General features: G+C 46.7%; 1 protein-coding gene across 3 annotated transcripts in view; it reads right to left on the bottom strand.

Moving 5' to 3' along the window:
• Positions 1–261: 261 nt before the first annotated feature.
• SLC24A3 (solute carrier family 24 member 3) overlaps positions 262–18,668 on the bottom strand; it is a 677,295-nt gene continuing 658,888 nt past the window's right edge. For all 3 annotated transcript variants that reach the window (XM_016937521.4, XM_016937520.4, XM_063802526.1), the window contains 2 exons: positions 5,570–5,635; positions 262–2,170 (listed from right to left, as the gene is read on the bottom strand). In XM_016937521.4, the coding sequence (XP_016793010.1) occupies positions 2,021–2,170; positions 5,570–5,635 (216 nt within the window). In that variant the 3' untranslated portion in view covers positions 262–2,020. The remainder of the gene's footprint in view (positions 2,171–5,569; positions 5,636–18,668) is intronic.

Below are 18,668 nucleotides of genomic sequence, written 5' to 3'. Positions count from 1 at the left end.
ACAGGTACAGTTCTGGAATTCTGTGACAAGATGGTAGGCCTAAAGTCCCTTCAAGATTTAGAGGGGACCCACAGCTGGCCACTTCATTCTCGTAATCTGCCACACGTACGCCAGCTTTCCAGGTGAGGCAACGCAGAAACAGCAGGTGGCAAATACCTGGCCACATAGTGACTACAATCATTTTACCTCCCATACATTCGCCTCAATGAAAAATGCACAGCTTTCCAGGGGACAAAGTAATGCACTCTGCTCTGGGAAGGATAGAGAACAGAGAAGTTTATTTTACACTATCTGTCCAAGAAAACAATCGCCATAAACCAGTGCAAAATGTGCAACAGAATCAATAAGTGTGTCTTAGCTCTGAGAGCCCAAATTGGTGATTTCTTCTCCTGTTCCTCAGTTGGGCACGTGCCCCATCCGTTAATGCTGGTTCGCACCACAGACAGAAACATTCAACCAATTTGTAGCAGGTTATTTTTACAAATTCATACCAGAATGTGTACAAGGGACAGGGAAAACCATACCGAATGAATGATAAGTGATCAGTGCTTAAAGTAAATACAAGGGACAGCACGGGCAAGAATCCACAGTTTCAATAAATACAAGTGAACAAGCATGGGTGTGTCTCAACTGGGTGGAATTAGTCTGCGTAATAATTCAGCATCATACAAAATCTAGCAGGGCTGTTGAGCAGTGATTGGCAAAAACGTTCACAATAACTTATGCCCTTGAGCGAGTCTGCATGTAACACATTCTGTGGTTTCAAAGGTGTCAGTTCTCTGTTTTCTCCTTCCCTGGCCATCCCTCCAGGAAGGGAGGGGTGCAGCTGGGCCGGCTTGGCGGAGGCGCCCCGTGAGGAAGGACGTTTGCCCAAGAGCCAGCGGTCAGGGTCCAGTGTACTCAATACCAAGTGGCAAATTGGGACTTAATTGACGACGTCTGTGCAAAGTGCGCTTCTCTCCATTTTCCAAGAAACCAGTGTCTATAACTCCTGCATGAAAAGCAGTGGTGGCCTCTGGGTCACTCCCTGTCACCCCAAATGCCAAACAACAAGAGCACATCTCAGGGACTCACAAGTTGGGGAAGCTTCCGTTGTTGACTGCCTGGCACCTCATGGATGGGTAGTTTGTTTAACTGGGGCCCCCTTGTCCAAGGCAGGCTAGAACTATTGCTTGAAAACTAGAAAGAACCTAGTGAGAAAGAGATGGTGATGATGGAATGAGGGAAGTTGTCCTTCTTCCTCCAAAACCTTGTGCCCCCCCAACCCCAGGGGACGCCCATAAGACTTTAGCGAGGCGTCCGTGGCTATAAAGTGTCATGCATTTGTTCTTGGTGGCCTTGCCCAGTGGCTCCTCTAAAAAGCACTACATCCATGCATACTCCAACACATCTGGGATGCAAGCCCAGACAACACGGCAGGTGCAGCCTTTGGGTAACTGATTAATCCAGAGCCCAGTGGAAGAAGATGCAAGAGAAGCTCTTGATCTCTGGAAGAAAAGGGGTAAAAGGGGAAGGCCCCCAAAAGAAAACAATCCCCCCAAACCCAGTAACCTAGGCATCATCTCCAAACCAAACAAAATCCCAAATGCTCTCTGTAATCAACGGGCCCCATCCTCTCTATTTCTTCAACAGTCTCAGGTCACAAATTAGGTGAGTCTTCCATCAAATAACTTAAAAAAGGAGGAGGGATTGGAATCAGTGTTGCCTGGCTCAGGCCAGTTAGCAGCCAGTTTTTCTAGAATCTCAGTCACTGTTCAAAAATGGAGCTGGAAAAGTCACGTGGATGTTGGATGTCTTCACACGGAGGAGGCAGGAAAGGGTGGGTGGGCATGACCCAAGGAGGTGGGGGAGCGAGGATGGGGCAGGGGAGAGCCTGGGCCACCAAAACAGGAGCGGAGGCCTGAGGACAGCACAGGAGAGACGAACGCCGTGGCCCCGGGGGCCTGTGTGACTCGGGGTGCGGCCGGGTCTCGTATTGCACAGAAAAGAAGGAGCTGAGCCTCTGTGGGCACCCGGCGGCTCAGTGGTCCCCGCACATGGGCAGGTTCACAAAGGTGAACACGTTGAACTCAGTCATGATGGAGAAGCACAGGAACACACCATACAGGAGGAGGCAACCACAGCCCAGCTTCTTGTCCAGCTGCCACTTGTTCAGGTGGACGCCGAACACCTGCAGGGCACAGAACAGGTTCAGAGGGCACCAGGAGGAGGCAGCAGCCTTTGGGGGGTTGGTAGGGGAAACCAGGGGACCCGGGGAAGGGCTGCTGACTATGGGCCTCGGGCAGGGTGCTGATCCTCTCTGAGCCTGCAAAATCCACCTCTCGTCTTGGATTGTGGGAGGTGAGAACATCAACATCAGGAAGAAAGGAAGCCAGAAGCTGCTGGTTGTAGAAAAATAACTAAAACAAATGGCAGGACTCACAAGCACATCCCAGCAGCCAACCCTCTTTCACAAAGCTCCAACCCCACACCCCTGTGGGCCCTTCATCTGTTCTGGGCCTTCCCCATCTTGCTCTAAGCAGACCCCCACTCCCCTGGGGACACTGACCCCTCAGTCCTCAGGCGGTGGTGGCTGCATCTCTTCCTACGGCTGCGTCTGGAGGTGAGGAAGTTCCTCCCTCCCCACAGCAAATCATGGCTGCTTCCAGACCATTTTCCTTCTCTCCTCCCTAAAAACACTGAGCCTGGAATCTCGGTTCTTCCCACAGTTCCTCTTGGTTCTGCCTGTTGCAGCCAACGATGTAACCCCGGCCACTGCCTATCCTTGAAGCTTTCCGCCCGGCTCTTGCCACTCTCCACTGCACTCCTGCTGACTTTCTCTGTGATTTCAATGCCTCCAGAGGGGAGAGGTTCTTTCCAACACCCTGCCCCATCAAGTCCTCATCCTTCATCTGGCCTCAGCCACTCACACCCACCAGCCCATGTGTTACCCAAATATAAATGAAATAAAATTAAAACACAGCTCCACATTTCAAGTGCTACAGCCAACCATAGCCAGTGGTACTGTCCAGCCCAGGTGCAGGCCATTTCACTGCAGAAAGGTCTGCTGGGTGGCACTGGGGCCTAGATGTTGCTATTGGCAGTGACAGAAGCATCTGTCTTATCTTAGTGTCACTCATCCCACTTTCTGACTCAAATCTCTTCCTTTCTAGCTTACTCCGCCTGATTCCCCAGCTCCCACAACTCTGCAAATGCCCATAGCCCATACCTCATTGATACCATCACCACTTCTCTAGGCTTCACCCACTTTGCCCCTTTCCTTCTCTCCTTCCTCTGATTCAATTCCACCCACACTCGCTGGAGTCACTCCAGGGCATCCACCCTGATTCCCTGGCATCTCTCTTGCTCGGTTGTCCTTGCTTGGCTAAGCCATAGCCCTTCAGTTCAAGCCAAGTCCCAATCTGGTTCATGCTGCATCCATGCAGCTGTCCATCAGGGTTGGAGGAAATCGGTCAGCCATGCGGATGGGTCTTATTTTAAATTAGAGACCACTGACATTAAGTGGGTCATTCATGCTTTTCAGCAGGCATCTCATCCTTCCCTAGTCCCTTGTCTCTCCCTTCCCCAGACGGCTACTTCACACCTCTCCCCTTTCTTCCAATCTCCGACACTCACTTCCCCGTCCTCACTTATCCCCACAGCACAGAGCTCCCAACCCCACCTCCCTGCCTTCTCTCCTGGCAGTGAGGTCAACTCCACCCTGCATGCCCCAGATCCCATCTCCCACCCTTCTTAAGGACCTGGTTCCAGCAACTCCCTCTCCTCTAGCACATGCCCCAACTCCATCCCTGGATTATTCTAATTGGCATACAAAGATTCTGTTATCTTATTCATCTTAAAATAACACTTTTTTTCCTGAATTTCCATTTTTCTCCTTTCTTTACAGTCAGATAACATGAAAGAGTTGTGAATGTCCGCCCACGGTCTCCAATCTCTCTCCTTTCATTCTCTATTAACTTATTCCACTTGACTCCACAGCACTACCCTCTCATTAGCACCAATGGTTTTGCATTGCTAACTCCCATGGCCAATGCTCAGGGCTCCTCTCCCTGACTCAGCCAATAGCTCCCTCCATCTGAAAAACCCTCCAGCAGGTGGCTTCCAGGACCCCACACTCTGTTGGTTTTATTCCTGCATCTCCAAACTGTTCCTTCTCTGTTTCTTTTGGTGTTTCTTCCTTATCGTCCTGACCTGTAAGCATCAGACTGCCTCAACACTGAGATCTTGGGGCTCTTCTCTCTTTTGTGTACACTCATTCACTTGGAGATCTCTCCCAACTGCAGGGCTTTAAATACCATCTACACTATGGTGTCTCTAGACTGAACATCTGTCGTGAACTCAGACTTATATTTCCAATGGCTTTCTTGACCTCTTCCCTTGGATGTCAAACAGGCATTGCAAACTTAAGATGTTTAAAATTGCTTTTCCTCCCCCAAACGTGCCTCTCTTCAGCATTTTGGTAACCTCATTTTGACAGCCCAGTTCGTGGTTAGCCAGGTCTCCTGTAGATGGTATAACTATAGCATAGCCTAAAAAGATGCACCGTAGCTATGATTGTGCACCCTGGTGTCAGATGCTTGTTCCTCCACTCACTTGGTGTCAATAAAAAGGAGTCAATTAGCTTCTCTAGGCCTCAGTCGCTCATTTGTATAATAGGCTGATCTTAGTGACACCTCATGGGGGGCATGATGAGCTCCAAATGGGAAGATATGTATACAAAACATTAAGTACGGTGTGTGGCTATTACAAATATCACCACTCCAAGTCATAGCAGAACTGCAGGACCTCCTAAACCATAAGAGCATGAATGATGTCGATTTTCACTTTTGTATAAGGCAGTATTAGCTTTGGTGAAATCTTGACATTCAATTCACACCCTGATCCTGTAAACTACTTATTTTGCTTCCTGCCTGTCCTTCTGAATTCCCATTCTCTGGCATATTTATGCTAACAACATGCCAGGTGTAACTCAATGACTACTTCCTTGAATAATTAAGGAAAAAACATATTGTGTCTCAATGCTTATTAATGCCAACAGCATATTTGTATGTTAATGGATGCTTCATGTGGATGAGTCCATGCATTGGTGTGAACTTGTTCCAAACACAACAGTTGAGTTGGGAATATTAAAGTACGCAAGTGGGCGTAATGCCTGAGACAGTGGAATGGCCTCAAAATGTACTGTCAATAAAATATATTTTTAGTTTCCAAGTATTAGCCAAATTCATGGATTCGTATGGGAACCTGGAACAATCAATGAATTGGAATCTACCTTTCCATGACTCATATTGCAGACAAAGTGGGATCTTCTCTTTGCATTTGGGAAAATGGTTTGCTTTCTATGTAAGATAGGGCCATGCCTTTGAGAGGAAGGCTGGCTTCTTTCAGAAAGGGAGAAGGTGTTCTAGTGGGTTGCTAGGACTCACTTCTAGAAGAAAGAGCCAGGAGATGGGACAAGGAGGTTGCTTGTCCCCAGTCACCAGGAGACCAAGCTCATCTGGTCTCCAAAGAACCCAAGGGGAGGAAAGAACAGGCAAACACAAGTACGAGGAGAGAGCTGCCAACCTACCGTGACAAAAACAGAGGCCAGGAGCAAGCCCACGGAGTAGATCAGCCCCCTGCTATTCAGCCGGATCTGTAAGAGAGGGTTAGAGTTAGGCTTCTGACAAGCTAGGCTTCCAAAGCAGAGTTAGGCTTTGGAAAAGGCATCTGCCCAAGCAACTCTGAGTAGCAGTGATTCCACATCTCCCCTCTAGAATGAAAAAGCAACAGACAGCTTCAGCAGCCAGCTCCACAGCTTATACTTGAGACGTGTGCTCTTCTGGAAACCCAAGGCTTGTCTTTGTCTTGTCCACTCTCAGTCCCATCCTGGCCTTACTGTCAATAGCAGGCCCCCGGCTGGAGTGCCCCACAGCCACCTGAACCCTCCATCCGGGACTGTGAGATTCTTGTGGCCCACAACACATCCCTGTCCACGTGTTCCTTTACCTCTGGGGAACTTTTGCTTTCTCAAACCTGTACTGCTTTTAGGATGAATTTCATGACATGGGCGGAAAAATATGAATAAACTTTTCATCTCTTTTGCACCAAAATGTCTCTGTCCTTCCTCTAACTTGATGGGAAGAAGTGGAGGAGGGTTGCTGTTGTGGGCAAACAAAACAGAAGAAAAAGTTAAAATTCCATTTCTGATGTTAGTAAAGGGATTTTTGGAGGTTTGTTTTTTGCAGAATGGGGATAACAGCCAATGAAGAGAAAAAGAGAAGCATATTTGGAGTTCCTTCTTTTTTTTTGAGACAGGGTTTCACTCTGTTACCCAGGCTGGGGTGCAGTGGTGTGATCTTGGCTCACTGTAGCCTCAACCTCCCAGCCACAAGTGATCCTCCCACCTCAGCCTCCTGAGGACTACAGGCACACACCATCACACCTGGCTGATTTTTGATTTTTTGTAGAGACTAGGTCTCACTACATTGCCTGGGCTGGTCTTGAACTCCTGGAAGCAAGTGATCCTCCCAGCTCAGCCGCCCAAAGTGCTCATTACAAGCAGCCCAACATGCTCTCAAAGTGGCTCATTACAAGCATGAGACACTGCACCCAGCCTTGGAGTTTCTATAGAATAGCACTGATGAGCAGAACTTTCTGTGGTGATGGAAAAGTTCTATATCTGTGCTCTCCAACATGGTAGCCATTAGGTACAGGTGGCTGTTGGGCATTTGAAATGTGTCTCATGCAACTGAAAAAAAAAAAAAACAGTTTTAATCTCATCTTTAACCAAATTTACATTTAAAGAGCCACATGTGGTTGTGGCTATAATATCAAGCAGAGCAGGTAGAGAGTACTGGGGTGCTGACTTGGCTGACAAAGGCCAAATAGTTTCTTTCATGATGTAGGGAAGACACTGCTTCTGCCTTTGACCAAAGTCATGAGGCCGGCTGCCCCAAAATAGAAGAGATTCCTTAGAGCAGTGGTTCTCAGAGGGTGGTTTTGGGGCCAGCAGCGGCAGCAGCACTGGGGAACTTGTTAGAAATGCAGGATCTCAGGCCCCACCCAGAACTCCTGAATCAGAAACCCTGGGGCAGGGCCCATGAATCTGTGCTTTAACTCCAGGTGATTCTGATGCACAGGAAAGTTTAAGAACCACTGATTTAGAGAAAGCATAAAGCTCAGATCCACTTCTGTTCTCCAAGGGTTCTGCGGAAGGGATCTTGACATTCATTTTTCACATGTTTTCTTTGAAATGCTTGTGTGCATTCAGGTTTGAGGACTACAGACCCCAACCAATGTACACTCTCCTGCAGGGAGTGAAAAGCTTCTCTACGTTCTTGGGAAGGGAAAGTGAGGCTGGTTGATTTGTGCGTTGTTTCTGTTAGACAACTAAGTGGTAATTATCGAGTAGGAGTGGTTCTGGGCCCTTCTGACAGGGTTTAAGGTACCTCTTGGCGTGACTGCACCAGTTCACTACTGGAGTGTGCATATGGGAAGGAGTCTCCATAGGTGGGTGTGTCAGGTTTATTTTCTGACAGGACAGAAAATAGGGACACCATATGCCCTAAACAGCCAACCCTTTCTGCGAAGATGTGACTTAGTGATGTCCTGTCACAGAGAGATTGAGCTGGACTCTTTCTCTCGTGACTTGCAATCCCTGTGAGTCAACCATTTGCTGGCCCCCAGCTGGAACATGCTTCCCTGCCACCAAATGCCTTCCCGAGAATAAAGGAAGACTCAAGTCATATCTCTGCGACACTAGAGCAATGGCTTAACCTGGTTAATTCAGCGTGGAAAAATGGCAGATCGGCCCAGTCACAGTCCAGCTTGTGGCTTAACTTCATGCACACACTCAACCTGACTGTGGATAGACTTTCCCACTTTCATCAGCTGGGTTGGTATAAAGAGGCCAACATACAAGACTGCATCGCAAATGGGTTGTATTGAAGATTTTCTTCCTCCAAATATTCTGTCCACACTGACTATGATAATCCCCTGTGTTCTGGTCAATGTTGAATGGGAGAGATGGGCTCCTCAGAGCAAGATGGCAACCCCTAGGAGAGAGAAAGAGGCTCTTGGAGCTATCCTCAGTCACCCTTGGGTAGATGTGAAACTGTAGATAAACACTCAGGAATCCTTTTGAGCTCTTAACTTTCAGCACTGCGCACACAGATATCTTCTGAGAGGGGCAATGCATTTCCAGCACAGCTTGCCCTCTGAGCTCCAGGGTCAAACCCTTGTCAGCAACAAGAACTTAGTAAAGTGATTTCATGCCCTTAAGAAACCAAGAGCCAGTGACCGCAAAGCTCCTAGCAGGAAAATTCCCTTTGGCCAAACATTTTCAAAAGGAATCCTGTTAAACCAAAGCTTTTGAACTTTACTCTTCCTATGTTCACATGAAATCTCGAAGAACAGTGTGGCTGAAATTCTAAATCTGGTTCCAGAGGCCATAGGCAACTCACTCTTTTGTGGAGTTTCTGTGTTTTTAACTTCTCACCTTTTTCTCTATAGCCTTCCTTTGGTCATGAACTACTACACACACCCAGGGGTGTATTTTTGTGTTTTCATTGTTAGAGACCTGGGCTCTCAAAGCCTGTATTTACTCCTTGCTGTCTGACCCTTGTACTTCCACCAGGATGTGACAGGCAGGAACGACGGCTCCTTCAGCTGCCTTCTGGCCCAGCTCAAACATCTCCCAGCTGCTGCAGCTATGGATGGTTTGGGGCAGGAGTCATTGCCTCTTTTTTTTTTTTTTTTTTAGAGACTGGGTCTCATTGTGTTGTCCAGGCTGGAGTGCAGAGGTGAAATCATAGCTCACTGTAGCTTTGAACTCCTGTGCCCAGGTGATCCTCCTGCCTTAGCCTCCCAAGTAGCTGGAACTATAGGCACACATCACTATGCCTAGCTAATTTGTTGTTGTTGTTTGTAAAGATAGGATCTTGCTATGTTGCTCAGGCTGGTCTCAAACTCCTGGCCTCAAACAATCCTCCAGCATTGGCCTCCCAAAGTGCTGGAATTACAAGCAGGAGCCACGGCATCTGGCTCCAGCCTGTCTTTGTAAATAAAATTTTATTGGAACTCAGTTCATTCATTTGTGTATCATCAATGGCTATTTTCACATGACAGCAGCTGAGCTGAGTGGTTTTGATGGAGACAGTATGATCCACAGGGCTTAAAATATTTCCTCTCTGGCCCCTTATAGAAAATGTTTGCAACCCTCTGGTTTAAGGCATGGACTCCAGAGCTAACTTCCTGGGTTTTGAATCTCTTCTTGGTCACTCACTTGCTGTATCATCATGGATGGGTAACTGAACTTCTCTAAGCCTCAGTTTTTCAAAGTGTAAAGTGGGAATAATACAGTTCCTGCTTTGTTGGTGCTTATGAGGTTGAACTGAATTAATCCATGTTAAAACTGTTGAACAGGGCCTGGTGTGTAATACCTTCTGAATAATTGGGGGCTGGGTCCACTTCCTTGCACCCAAGGCTGCTTCTTTTCTAAACCTATCACTGAACAATAGCTTACTAGATTACAGACACCGCAAGGGTAGGAATCACGTCTGACTTTACCCTCCACCCAGCACAGGGCTGGGCAGAGACCATGTGCTTAAAACGTAATTGATGAATGAATAAGGCATGTCCATGAAGTCTCATTTGGAATATGCATTATAAGGAGGCCAGTGTTCTGTGGGGCAGCGGGGACTGGTCAGAGTGAGGTTGGAAGCAGAGAGACCCCGGATGCCACTCCCTGGATAATGTTCCAGAAGCAATGTGGTCTCTGCCCAATGTACTCTCTCTCCCTTCCCCACTTTACTTAAATTATTTTGAGTCTATGTAGTGTTTTTAAACCCAGCATGCTGCTTTTGAAGTTTTCAAGCATTCAGGAAAGTTGGAAGAATTATACCATCTTATTTTTTTAAGAGCAGGGCATATCCACGTGTGCTTGTGGGAACTTCAAAGTAAACTGCAGAGACCAGGCCATTTCACCCCTCAGCACTCCTGCCTGCATCTCATTAAGTAGAGTTCATTCACAGTTCATGGGTCTTTTATTCTTAGATGCCATTTTACATGGTAAAATTCCCACCACAAAATTGTACCATTTAACAGGTTCTGAGAAATGCATACACCCTTGTAACTCAAACTCTACCATGGCTCAGAACACTTCCGTCATTCCAGAAAGTTCTCGGGTGCCCTTCTGCAACCCTCGCCTGAGGCAGGCACTGCCCTGTTTCTCTACCACAAGGCAGTTCAGCCTGTCCTAGAGCTTCATAGCGATGGAATCCTGCAGCGTGTACTCTTTTATATCCGCATCATTTTTAAAGACTCCTTCAATGTTTTCATTGCATCAACAGCTCATTTATTTTTACAGCAGTGTAAATATGCCACGGTGTGTTTAATTATGCTCCTGTTGATGAACATCTGGGCCACTTCCAGTTTTGGGCTATTAATGTGTATTACTTTTATAATTCAAAAGCAAAATGAAAAGAGGCCTGTAGGGCTCCTCCTTCCTGACAGGCTGGCCATTAATGAAGATCGAGGAGGGCCAGGAGCTCTGCTAAGGACCTCATGTCACTGTCTCATATCCTAGCACCCCTTCTCTGTAGTCAGCACCTTAAGCACACTCCTGTGCCCTCTTTGAGACTTTCGGTCTAGCTAGGTGGGGGTCTCACCTCCTTCCCAACTCTACTCTGCCCATCCTGCCATAAGTCCTTTTGCCTCTTCCAAGTTCACTATTGTCCCTATGGTGCTGATGTCGTCCTGCTTGTGCTTGGGTTGGGGCATGTTCCTACCAGACCAGCAGGTCCAAATGCTCAGAGGGCAGATGCCTGGCTCGTGAGTTTTTCCTCACTCTAGCACCTAATTCCCTCACCCCTCCAGTCCCTGGCTCCACATACTGTATGTTTAAATGAGCATCTGGGCCAGGCGTGGTGACTTATGCCTGCAATTCTAGCACTTCGGGAAGGTGATGTGGGTGGGTTGCCTGAATCTAGGAGTTAAAGACCAGCCTGGGCAACATAGTGAGACCTCAACTCTATAAAAAAATAAAAATAAAAATTAGCCAGTTCTGTTGGAGTGTGTCTATAGTCCCAGCTACTTGAAAGGGTGAGGTGGGTGGATCACTTGAGCTGGGAAGGTCGAGGCTACAGTGAGCTGTGATCCCACCACTGCACTCCAGCCTGGGTGGCAGAGCAAAACCCTACCCCAAACAAACAAAAAAAATGAGCATCTGCGGCCAGGCGCGGTAGCTCACACCTGTAACCCTAACACTTTGGGAGGCCAAAGTGGGCAGATCACGAGGTCAAGAGGTCAAGACCATCCTGGCCAACATGGTGAAAACCTGTCTCTACTCAAAACACAAAAATTAGCTGGGCATGGCGATGCGTACCTGTAGCTCCAGCTACTTGGGAGGCTGAAGCAGGAGAATTGCTTGAACCTTGGAGGCAGAGGTTGCAGTGAGCTGAGATCAAGCCACTGCACTCCAGCCTGGCGACAGAGTGAAACTCTTGTCGGAAAAAAAAAAAGAAAAAAGCATCTGCTGGTGATTCTGAGCATGGGTGTGTGTGTTTGTGTGCATGTGTTTGCATGTGAGCATGCACGTGTGTGCGTTTGTCTGCATGTTTGCATGTTTGCATGCATGTGTGTTTGCCTGCATGTTTGCATGCACGTGTGTGCATTTGCCTGCATGTGTTTGCATTTGTGCATGTGTGTGTGTGCACGCGTTTGCCTACATGTGTTTGCATGTGTGTGTGCATTTGCCTGTGTGTTTGCATGTGTGGATATGTGTGTGTTTGCTTGCATGTGTGCATGCATGTGTGTGGCATGTTTGCATGCGTGCATGCATGTGTGTGCGTTTGTATGTGTGCATATGTGTGTGCGTGTTTGCATGCATATGTTTGCATGTGTGCATGTGTGTGTGCACATTTGCCTGCGTGTGTCTGCATGTGTGTGTGTGCATTTGCCTGCATGTTTGCATGTGTGGATGTGTGTGTGTGTGTGTTTGCCTGCATGTGTCTGCCTGTGTGCACGTGTTTATGTGCCTTTGTCTGTGTGTGTCTGCATATGTGCATGCATGTGCATACTGGGAGGCAGTGAGACTGCATAGCAAAGGGCAAGAGTGGAGAGTTGATTGGGAGACGGGCCATGGTAAGGGTTGGCTTTAAGCCGATCTCCGCAAGTAACAAAGCAAGAGGGCACCAAATTGCTTTTTAATTGAGGCATAATTTGCATAGAGTAAAATGCACAGATCTTAAGTGTTCTTACTATTGGATGAGTTTTGACAAATACCTATACTCATGTAACCCACACTTCAACAAAAATAAAAAACATTTTCATCATCCCAGTAACTTTCCCTGAAGGCAGTAAAACACTTTCTTGAGGCATGCTAAGCCAAATGATATCACCAAAGCCTTCTCATCCGTGAATGACCTTTGGACAGGCCTGCACAGTGTTGAACTAGATCATCTCCCTCCTCCCTGCCTCAAAGACGCAAGGAACATTAAGTGCCAATGCAGAAAATCTTCAAGGCAATGCTGATCTGAGAGCATGTGAGGCACATCTCAGATTGTTCAGTCCTGACATTTAATGCTGTTTTCATTTCTTGCCTTAAGAAGCATGCATTTTCATTCCCTAATTCCCTCTTGGCAGTTGTTGTGGAGGAAACAGGAGGGTGGCTAGTTCCAAAGTCAACAGGGATTTAGCCCACAGTGCATGTATATTTTTTAGTACGGATGCAGACACAGATACTCATTCATACCAAGTTTCATGCATACTTGCTGCTTATAAAACAGTTCTTTGAACCCTATTACCTTTGGAGAGACAACACCCCCACCCTAAAAGATTCTGATTTCCCTAATACTACAGTTTAAAATCTCTCTCTAGTTTGTGGTCAGCTTGACCCAACCAACAAATTCTTTTAGGAAAAATAAGAAGCCCCTGGATTTTTGCTAATTTATTTCTAACTTGGAACATATGTGGCATGTCATTTCACATTTTCTTATTTGGGTAGTTTTACACTTGTTTGGTTGTAGTTTCCAAATGGATGTTCCCAGCTGTGGCTTTACATTGTAAAATATCACTGGGTGGCAATCTCTTTGTTTGAACAATTAAATGAGGTAATTTTCTGTGACCCAGCCCACAGAAAAGAAGCAATTTAATGACAGTTGCATCCCTAAGTCCTTTAGTCATTTAGTACAATAGTGCATTTAGTTCTGGTGGCCACTCATGAAATATGCAAAGTGGGTTTTGTTCTCCCCATTTGAAAGATGAGACAACTGAGGCTCAGAGAGGTTAAACCACTTAGTCAAGTTTACGAAGCTGGTGAGGGGTCAGGTCTGCATTTAGAGTTGGACTTTGGACCCTAAATTCTCACTTTTTGTTGTACTCTGCCAGGCACAGCAGAAAGCCAGGGTAAAGCCTCCCTTTACCCTCTAAGAGCCCTCAGAAGTGCATCTGGACCTTTCCTGCCTAGCACTTTTTTTTTTTGAGATGGAGTCTTGCTGTGTCACCCAGGCTGGAGTGCAGTGGCATGATCTCAGTTCACTGCGACTTCCACCTCCTGGGTTCAAGTGATTCTCCTGCCTCAGCCTCCCGAGTAGCTGGGACTATAGGTGTGTGCCACCATGCTCGGCTAATTTTTGTGTTTTTAGTAGGGACAGGGTTTCACCATGTCTGCCTACCATGTTTGTAAGAGTCCTGAATGAACTTTAAGAATCACAGATGCCCCTGCAGCAGCTGCCATCAGTACTCACCCACATCCCCCCATCTCCCTGAGGTGCCATTTTGGTGGGTGCCAGCTGCCTCCCAACAGCCATTCCTGCCTCGTTGCCTTAGGACTTTCTCCTAAACCAAAGAAGTGCCAAGAAATGAACAATTCTAGAAGCTGTTCTCCACCAGTGACTCTGAGGAGTGGGTGAATAAACCCCTCAGCTCCCTTGCCCCTTGGATGGAGTCATTCTGAGACAGAGGCTGTCCTCTGTTTCCCAGAGCTCCCACTATGGGAGTCAGCCCTGATTGCCCACTGTGGTAATAGTCTTGCTAGCACAGCCGCTGTGGGCTGCCTTCCCTCCTTCTTCCTCTCCACTCTCATACTGCTCCCCCTCAATAAACTCTTCACCCTGGATCCTCCTCTTAGAAATGAATAGTTTCTGAGGGACCTAAACTGTGATGAACAGAGAGACTGATTCCGCTTTCCAGGTAAGCCCTTCCACAGTAGGATCTGGAAGAACCTTCCTTCCCTCAGGCATCACCTAATTTTCCTAACATAGAGCCTGAAACACAATGGTCAAGATTAAGGGGATTGGGTGGTGATACTTTTGCTCCCAGGAGCTCTGTTTGAATAACCTTGAGAAGCCTCATTCATTAAGACATCACCACATTATCCCCAAGTTACCTATCTAGGTCCTGTGGGGATAATTTGTAGGAGACCCTAGCAGTGGCCTTCTGACATGGTCCTGTTTCCATGGTGTAAATACTGCCATCATGGCTGATTTCAAGCTACCAACGTGGCATCGCCAGAGGAAGCTATGAAGAGCTGCACATGATAGCTTCTCTGGAGGCTATATGAGTTGGCTCCAGCACCCTACTGTCCCTGGGGGCGTGGGAAGGAATTTGCAGAAAAGGGAAGACTGGTTCTGGCAGAGGGAGCAGTGTCCTGGTGCTGGGAGCCTGAATTGGGAATGGTTGCCATACAAGGTGAGAATGAAAGACGTGGGAGACATCAAGAACTGATGGGTTCATTGATTCATTCCACAGAAAGCCCTCTACTAGGTGTTAAGGAGCACAAGTTGAGTAAGATACAGTTTCTGCCCTCAGGGAGTTAAGGGGGAGGCATACACATCATAGAATATACCCCCATGCTGTCATACAGGTACTAAATTTGGCTGAGGGTAGGCTTCTTGGAGGAGGTGATGGTTGGTTGAAAGCGCTGGCCTTAGAAGAAGGACCTTGGACAAGGTCTGATATACTTGGCTGCTCCAACATCCTTGTAACTTTCTTCTGGCTGTGTGGCCCCCTTTCTTCTGATTCTCCCTGTCCCTGGCTGGCCCTTCCTCAGTCTCCTTCAATGAATGTTTGTTTCTTCCCCCATCCAACATCACGACATGTTCTAGGCCCTCTCCTCTATCTACACTTACCTTCTTACGTTGTTACTTGCAGTTAATGCTCTTGACTCCCAAATTCATATCTGCAACCAAGACCTTGCCTCTGAACTTCAGACCCATCATTTCCACTACCTACTTAATATCTCCATTCAGATGACCCGCAAACATATCAAACTTTATTTGTCCTAAATGGAACATTTGGTATTTCATCTTAAATGTGTTCCTCATCTCCCAGCTTGTCTCCCCATCTCCATGAATGGCATCACAATACACTTAGTTGCCCAAGCAAAGAATCACATGTTACTTATGATTTTTCTCCTTCTCATTCTCTCCATACAACTGTCAGAAAATCTTATTAATTCTTCCTTAAAAAGAATCTCTTTTTGTCATCAGCTCCTTGACCTGTCTCCCCTCATCCACTCTTGCCTCCTATGCATTTAGAAAGAGCATCCAGTGTAATCTTAAAATGTAAAGTGAACCATGCCATTGCCTTGCTAAAATCCTCAATCGTAGTTATAATAACACATGAAAATTTTGCAATAGCTTACAAAATCCTTGCCTTTCCCGACTTACTTCCGCATGAACAGCTGTTTAGGGGCTAAAGTTAAACTAATTGCCAGGTCCTGTTATTTTTTTCTGTAGTCTCTTGCTTAGCTTTCCACTGTTCTCCAGTTTTACCGCTACTGTGGAGGCAGAGTGAACTGCTGGTCTCACCTCCTCTCCCTGTAATAGGTTTTATGTCCACACACTTTCCATAGCCTCATGGTTGGTGGATGCATTTTTCTGCTTCCTGATTTGGGGCTTGGCTGTGTGATACTCTTTGGCCAATGGTGTTAGCTGACCTGATATGAGCCTGAATCCATAATGTGTTTCCGAAGCTGGGTGCGTCTTCTTGTGCTCTTGCTTTGAGAAGAGCAAAACATGATGTGTCTTCTTTGAGACACATCATGAGAAGACTGTGTCTTGAGAAGCCAGTGGTCCAAAGAGAATGAGAGGCACATGGAGCAGACTCATATGAAGCCTGCAGCCAAGCCCAGATCAGCCACACACTTGTCAGCCACAAAGGTATGACTGAGATATATACGCTAATGGATGCATGCCTTTTGTTACTTAGCATTAGGGTAACCATAGCTAACAGATACAACCATCCTAATCCAATCACCCTATTCTCTCTCTCCTGCAAATGCCCCGTAGCTGAACTTGTTGCCATCAGTCTTGTCAGGCTCCAGTGCTTTCTCTACGGAATTGTCAGAATGTCCTTTCTAAAAGGCACACATGACCGTACCTCTCCTTCTCATGTACCCTTCATTCTTTCCATTACCATGGCCTTTACCATGCAGCTTCTCTCTGTCTCTAGTTTCATTTCTGCCACTTTGTTTCAGCTCCCCAACTCCTCACCCCTCCCATACTCCCCCCAGCCACAGAAGCAGCCCTTGGGTGCTTCAGTGCAACAAGTTTTCCCATATCTTGGTATTCTACAAGCTCTTATTTCTGTTTGGAAATAAATTTTCTCACCTCTCTCCACCTGCTTATCCTGATAATCTTGGATTCTCAGAATAACTGTCATTTCCTCCCCAGCATTCCAGATCCCCCAATCACTGCCACACACTACCTAAACTTCTGTATAGGCAGCCCTTAGGAAAGCAGGCATCACGTCTTGTTTTGGAATTGCTTGTGCAAATCTCTCCTTCCATAGCTGTAGGTCCAGGAGCATAGGCCTCTGCCTGTCTTGCTTACTGCACCATCTCCAGTGGTTACCAGCATAGCACATAGTAGGCACTCAATTAACACTTTGTCAAAGAAAGAATAAACCAGGCAGACAGTGTGGGGTGAGAATATTTCTGGACAGCTCTTCTTTTTGTCTCTGTTGTTTCTGGACTCTGGTGGTCTCTTGCTTGGAGAGAGAGAGACAGACACCCTCCCTCCATTGCATCTCAGATTTATTTTACATTTCTAAGCCCTAGCTTAGAAATATGAGTTTTGCCCTGGCTTCCTGGAGCCTGCATGGTGACTTTCTCAGCTCTCTTAAAGCTTGTGGAACAGACGTTCATCACCATAATGGAACAAGAAGTGCTCATTTTCCAAACTTTGACTTTTAGAAAGATTTCTTATTTTGGGCACTTAGGTAACTAGCTGCCTTCTGAGCAAGCCACAAAGTGTTAAGAAATGTCAAAATCTGTAAAACTGCATTCATCCTTCCCTGCCAAATGCTTAAACCTAATGCCATGCACAAAACAGCTGTCCGGATGGTAATTATCAGATAATTATGACTTGGAAATCCCATCTAGATGAAATGGAAAAATTGCTCAAAATTGTTGGCAGGTCCCTTGTGAGGTTAGGAGGGCCATTAAACCCACAGTAGCTACTCGGTTCTGATGTCAGAGATGCAGAAAGATGTCATGCGGTCACTACCATGCTACATGAAAGGAGGCTTTTGAGTGTCGTTTTGGAAATAAAGCCTCTCATAGGAAAAGCTTGTGGTGGAGAAGAGGGCAGATGAAAATGCTCTCAGCAAATAAGCCCTAGATTTGCTTTTTCATGAACCTGGGATTATTTTTCCAAATAATGTCTGCATTTCAGCATGAGCTCCATGGTGATGTCCCCCACCCTGCCCAGTGTGGCTGAGCATGAGGAATCAACCACTTGAAGACGCCCAAAGAGAGCCAGGGAGGGACCAGGGACTGAACAAAGGATCCAGAGAGGTTCCTCCAACCATCAGACAGAAACTCCCTGTAGAAATATCAGTTACCATGGCCCAGGACAGCAAGGAGGGCAGCCCCCATGATGCCTGTTGGTACTTTTAGGATAGAAAACTGGGGATCAGAATTTCCTCCCCTTCTAGCTCTTCACTTCTTTATATAAAGTTGAAGAAGCCACCTAAGCATTAATAAGCAGACCCTGCCCTGTCTTTTAGCAAAGATTCAAACTCAGGGATGGATCTGGTCTGAAATTTCTCCTCTGAGCCCAGAGTTATGCATGGGTGACTGCTGCGGCATGATTTGCTTTGGCAATAGTTGTCAGTGCTTTGAGGAAAGCACTCCTCTCTGCCTCTTTCTGGCTGTGTGATTTAACCGCTGTGCCTTGGTTTCCTAATCTGCAGAAATGAGCTAAGAACTATATTGGATTTAGCATGAAACCTGAGCCCTGTGACCAGTCTTGGTGGCCCAGTATGACCCCTGCCCACCTTACTCTGCACTACCTCTGCCCAGCATGTCTCCTGTTCTAGGACACATCCTGCCTCGACGCCTTTGCAAGTACAGTTCCTTCTCAGAATGCTCCCCTGCTCTCCACACACCCCTCTCTTCCCATGGCTGGCTCTTGTCACTCATGACTCCACACAGAACTTAATCTCCTGTTCAGTAAATACAGAATGACACCTGCACCTCTGTCTCTAAAACATCACTTCATCTCATCATCTGCATAAGGCAGATGTCCTCTGAAGTTAGTGCCATCAGGCATTTGTTCACATATGTACTGTCTATCCTTCCCCACTCAATGTATACTCTAAGAGGAAAGGTCTTGTCTACCTTGTTCACTTCTGAATCCCTATTGCCTTGACAAGTTCCTGGCATATAGTGGGTGCATAATAAG

This window comes from Pan troglodytes, chromosome 21 (assembly GCF_028858775.2).
Source record: "Pan troglodytes isolate AG18354 chromosome 21, NHGRI_mPanTro3-v2.0_pri, whole genome shotgun sequence".
NCBI classification, from domain to species: Eukaryota; Metazoa; Chordata; class Mammalia; order Primates; family Hominidae; genus Pan; species Pan troglodytes.
Note: the sequence above shows the minus strand (reverse complement) of the source record. Positions and strands in the feature narration are given on the sequence as shown.